Source organism: Cryptomeria japonica, chromosome 8, assembly GCF_030272615.1.
Source record: "Cryptomeria japonica chromosome 8, Sugi_1.0, whole genome shotgun sequence".
Lineage (NCBI taxonomy): Eukaryota > Viridiplantae > Streptophyta > Pinopsida > Cupressales > Cupressaceae > Cryptomeria > Cryptomeria japonica.
Genome location: NC_081412.1, coordinates 164,607,543 through 164,612,525, shown reverse-complemented (window position 1 = coordinate 164,612,525; position 4,983 = coordinate 164,607,543). Strand labels below are relative to the sequence as shown.

General features: G+C 34.3%; 1 protein-coding gene across 1 annotated transcript; it reads left to right on the top strand.

Annotated features, from left to right (window-relative positions):
• The first annotated feature begins 1,175 nt into the window (after positions 1–1,175).
• Positions 1,176–4,505, top strand: LOC131056610 (putative leucine-rich repeat receptor-like serine/threonine-protein kinase At2g24130). Its single transcript, XM_059209536.1, has 2 exons — positions 1,176–3,776; positions 3,886–4,505. The coding sequence occupies exons 1-2, from the start codon at positions 1,181–1,183 to the stop codon at positions 4,338–4,340; spliced, it is 3,051 nt and encodes a 1,016-aa protein (XP_059065519.1). The 5' UTR covers positions 1,176–1,180; the 3' UTR covers positions 4,341–4,505.
• The last annotated feature ends 478 nt before the right edge of the window (positions 4,506–4,983 follow it).

The window sequence follows — 4,983 nt, the reverse complement described above, 5'->3', positions numbered from 1 at the left end:
TTCAACAAAAAACAAATATTTTGCCTCGAGAAGCGTTCCTTAAGAGTAAAATCTTCAACCTGTAGTGACTGCTCTGAAACCTGAATTTGCACAAAAAGATAGGAAAAAGAAGACCAAAACTCACCAAATCTTGGACAATGATGGAAAAGACACCTCCCAATGATTTGACACTAACAAATGTGAGTTTTGAACCTTGTAAAACGTGCCTTGGAGACAAAAATGACATTTACACCAATTTTTTTTAAAGGTTGTCACATTTTGAAAATTCAACAACACACCTATAACATAATACCAACTTGTCCAAACTTTTAAAATAATCAAAATTAAAATTAATATTTAAAAAAAATTACAATAAAAATGGACAATAAAATTAATGTTAAAAATTTACAATAAAAAATGGATTATTAAATTTATAATATAAAATTGGATCATAAAATTAATATTCAAAAATGTATAATATAAAATAGAATGTAAAATATGCAATAAATATTGACATATTAAAAAAATGGGCTATAAAATTTAACATGATAATAGTTTTTGTCCAAACTTTAATTATAATGAAAATTAAAGTATAATCCTATAAAATTAAATTAATTAAAAATGCAACATTACTAATAGTTTTAAGATACGATTCTAAAATTATGAACAAAATAATAAAAGATTTTATATCAAATATTAAAATCAAATAAACACTACTTTATTCAAATTTATTTAAAATATATAATTATATCAATTTATCTGTTTTTTTTCCTATACAATTTGATATCTTAAGTTTTTAAATTTAAAATGAAAGTGTTGAGAGCCTTCCCAAATATTTTATCATTTTCAACTAAATTTCTTGTTTTTGATTTCCTAATTACACATAAAAATAATCTTATAATAATTACTAATATAAAATACTTCTTACCATAATAAAAAGAAGTTTAAAGTAATATTTCCTGCAACCGTTCTAAAAAAGTGGCACATTGCACGTGTAGCATGAATTAAACGGGAAATTCTCAGGCATGAACAGCTTGAGACGTCTTTCATCAGCACACTTTCGTATAAGGAATAGTCTATGCTGAAACATTTGTTTAAAATTTATTGGCTTGCTTTTCATTGGTGGAATCTATTTTTTTCCCATTTATAAATAGAAGATGAAGATGATGCTTCCTCTGCTACTCTAACAATGAAGATGAAGATGATGATGATGCTTCCTCTGCTACTCTTTCTCTCTCTCTTTCTGCTGCCTCCTCATATGGCAGAGTCTTCTAATCATTCTGATGAAGCAGCTCTCATGGCTTTCAAAGCTGCTATCTCTCTTGATGCATATAATTCCTTACTCCATTGGAACACCAATCACACCTTCTGTAATTGGCCTGCCATTACCTGCTCTTCTCGTCGACAGCGCGTGGTTTCCTTGAATCTCACTGGTATGGGATTACTTGGCCCCATCTCTCCCTTTCTGGGAAATCTTTCCTTCCTTAGAGTACTTGATCTCAAAAATAATAGCTTTCACGGCCATATTCCATATCAGCTTGGAAGGCTATTTCGCTTGAGAAGGCTTCGGTTGTCTTTTAACAGTTTAAGTGGAAGCATTCCACCTGAATTTAGTCTTCTTTCAAATTTAGAAGCCATAGGATTATCAGTAAACAAATTGACAGGTATTATCCCACCTTTCTTAGGAAACATGTCCTTTTTGAATATCCTTGGTTTGTCCGAAAATGCACTCCAAGGTGGTATTCCTGCCGAGTTGGGTATGCTTAGTCAGCTAAAATGGCTTGATCTTGGCTTCAACAACTTAATGGGGCCGATCCCCCCGGCCCTTTCAAATTGCACCCGTCTCCAAAATTTGATGCTCCGTGTTAACCACTTAAAGGGCCCAATTCCATGGGAGTTTGGAAGGCTGTCAGAGCTGCAAAAAGTGGTTTTGTGGCAAAATCAACTCAGTGGAGAAATACCCCGCTCGGTGGGGAATTGGACTCACCTGGAAGTGCTGGAATTGGAGATCAACCAACTGAGCGGCACAGTGCCCCTGGAATTTGGTAAAATGCAGCAGCTGAGACTCTTAAGATTGTGGGGAAATCAATTTGTAAGTGGAAGCAGCGATTTGCCTATTCTAAGAGCGTTAACTAATTGCTCCAGCTTGGAAATTCTTGAATTGGCATGTAATCATCTCACTGGCGTCGTGCCCACTTCAGTTGGTCGCCTTTCAAATTCACTCTCTTTTTTTGTTCTGGACTCAAATGAAATTGGGGGAAGCATACCAAATGAGATTGGTAACCTAACAAACCTGGCAACATTAGGGCTAAGTACAAACCGATTCAATGGGACGATTCCATCTGCACTTGGCAAACTTCCAAATCTGGAAAGATTATATCTGGACTCAAACAATTTCCAGGGAAGAATTCCAGAAAGTTTTGGACAATCAATAAGGCTTGGATTGTTGTCACTCAGTGAGAATATGCTTTCAGGTCAAATTCCAGATAGTCTTGGCGAGCTTCCACAATTAAGAGACCTTTTTCTGCATCACAATCAACTATCAGGCAAAATACCTGCCAGTTTAGGGAAATGTCAGACATTGGAGACGGTGGACTTTTCCCACAACAAACTAACAGGAAACATACCTCCTGAAGTTGCAGGTCTTCAAAATCTCGAGTTTTATTTCAATGTTTCCAGCAATTTCTTGCAAGGTTCTATTTTGGAAATGAGTAAAATGGTTATGGTTTTAGATATAGATCTTTCTCAAAACAATTTCTCGGGTGTCATTCCTAGTGCACTAGCAAGCTGCAAGGGTTTGGAATATCTAAATCTTTCTTGGAATGAATTTGAGGGGCCAATCCCTGTATCACTAGCAGATCTGCAAAATCTGCAGTACATGGATCTTTCTCGCAATAATTTGTCAGGTATGATACCGGTGACTTTCAAAAAGATGAGAATGCTCCGACATCTCAATCTCTCTTCAAACAAGCTGACTGGAGAGGTCCCAAAGGGAGGAGCTTTCGCAACGCTCGATGCCTCAGAAGTTATGGGAAATCTTGGCCTCTGTGGTGGATGGATAAACTTGCCACCGTGCTCTCATTCCAATCACAAACAGCCATCAGTCTCCAAAAAGGTGATTATTCCTGTCATAGTAGGCGTTGCAATTTTGATCATGTCTCTTCTATTGGTAGCATTTTCTTATAGATTACGTAGACATTCCAGTACCCCTGCTCTCAATGTATGGCCTCCAAAAATTTCCTATGAAGAACTCGTAGATGCAACTGGTGGGTTTAGTGACGAAAATCTTTTAGGAATTGGTAGTTTTGGGTCAGTTTATAAAGGAATTCTAAAGAATGGTACAAATATTGCTGTTAAAGTTCTCAAGTTGCAAGATCAACATGTTCGCCATAGTTTTAGCAGAGAATGCAATGCATTAAAGAGAGTTCGACATCGCAATGTAATAAAAATAATTTCAGCATGCTCCAATCTTGATTTCAAAGCCTTAATTCTTCCGTTCATGTCAAATGGAAGTTTAGAGAGATGGTTGTATCATTCAGAAGGTGGTAGATGCAGATTAAATTTGAGAGATCGAATAAGGATAGCAATGGAGATAGCAGAAGGAATGACATATCTTCACCATTATTGCTTTGTTCAAGTGATTCACTGCGACCTCAAGCCCAATAATGTCCTATTAGGAGATGACATGACTTCATACATAGCAGATTTTGGCCTTTCCAATATTATTTTCGGCAATTCCGTGGATTCTTTGACTTCTACAGATGCGCTTAAAGGTTCTGTTGGCTACATTGCACCAGGTATATATTTCTCATTATTTCATTATGCATTTTGCTAGTTTTCTTTATCTTATACATCATCAAATTCTTCAAATGACAGTTTTTGATCCTTGTTTATTTGTTATTATAGAATATGGAATAGCTGGAAAGCTTACTACAAAAGGAGATGTATATAGTTATGGAATTTTAATTCTAGAGTTGTTGACAAGGAGGAGACCAACAGATGATATGTTCACTGAAGGAATCAATCTACAAAAATGGATAGAAATGCATTTTCCAAATAGAATCTCAGATGTGGTGGATAATTGTTTGCTTCTAGATGCTCATGAATCAGAGACATCAATGGTAACAGAATGCCTTACTCAATTTATACAAATTGGGCTCTTTTGCACAAGGGAGTCACCTCAAGAGCGACCTGATATGACTGAGATAGTTGATAGATTAAATACAATCAGAGGTGCATTTCTTGGTACACCTAAAATTCCTCAATTACCAATAGACATCTCACCTTTTCTCGACAATACAAGATGTATAAATATGGCTGGGTCAGGGAATGATGAAGGTTCATCTACATCTACTTCCTAGATCTACATAAATATTGTTGTTTTGTTTGCTAGCCAACTAGATAATAATAATTTCCATGTATTATATTTTGTACTTCATTATATATAGTGAGGAGATGAAATAATGTTTAGATTGTGATATTTATAATGTATAGAATACTGTGACATTATTTATGAAACATTTGAAATTGTGAGCAAAAAGGAGATGTGCATGTTGTTTATTTTTGGTTATATCAATCATACAAATTAAATTTTTTATAATATTAGATATATTTTATTTTTTATTAAGAAGATAATGTAATGCTAAAGTTTGTATATTTATGTTATTTTTTATATGGCTATTTTTAGATAATGATTTAATACATGTATATATTGTAAAATGACACAACCTAGTGTAAAGTTGGGCTGATCATTTAGCTCTTACCTTATTCTTACACATGTACTTTGATAAAATCATTCAAGACTTGTATTTATTAAATTTCCTTGTACATCAACCTTAGCATAACTTAGCATAAGTGGTATCCATCTAGATTTAATAGTTTGCATATCCACAGTCATTTCCATCAAGTTGTGGAATTAATCATTGACTATTTAAAAGCTAAAATCAAATGTTGGTGAATTTTTGCACATTATTTTTTGATCTTGGGTTGACCAAGTATTAATTT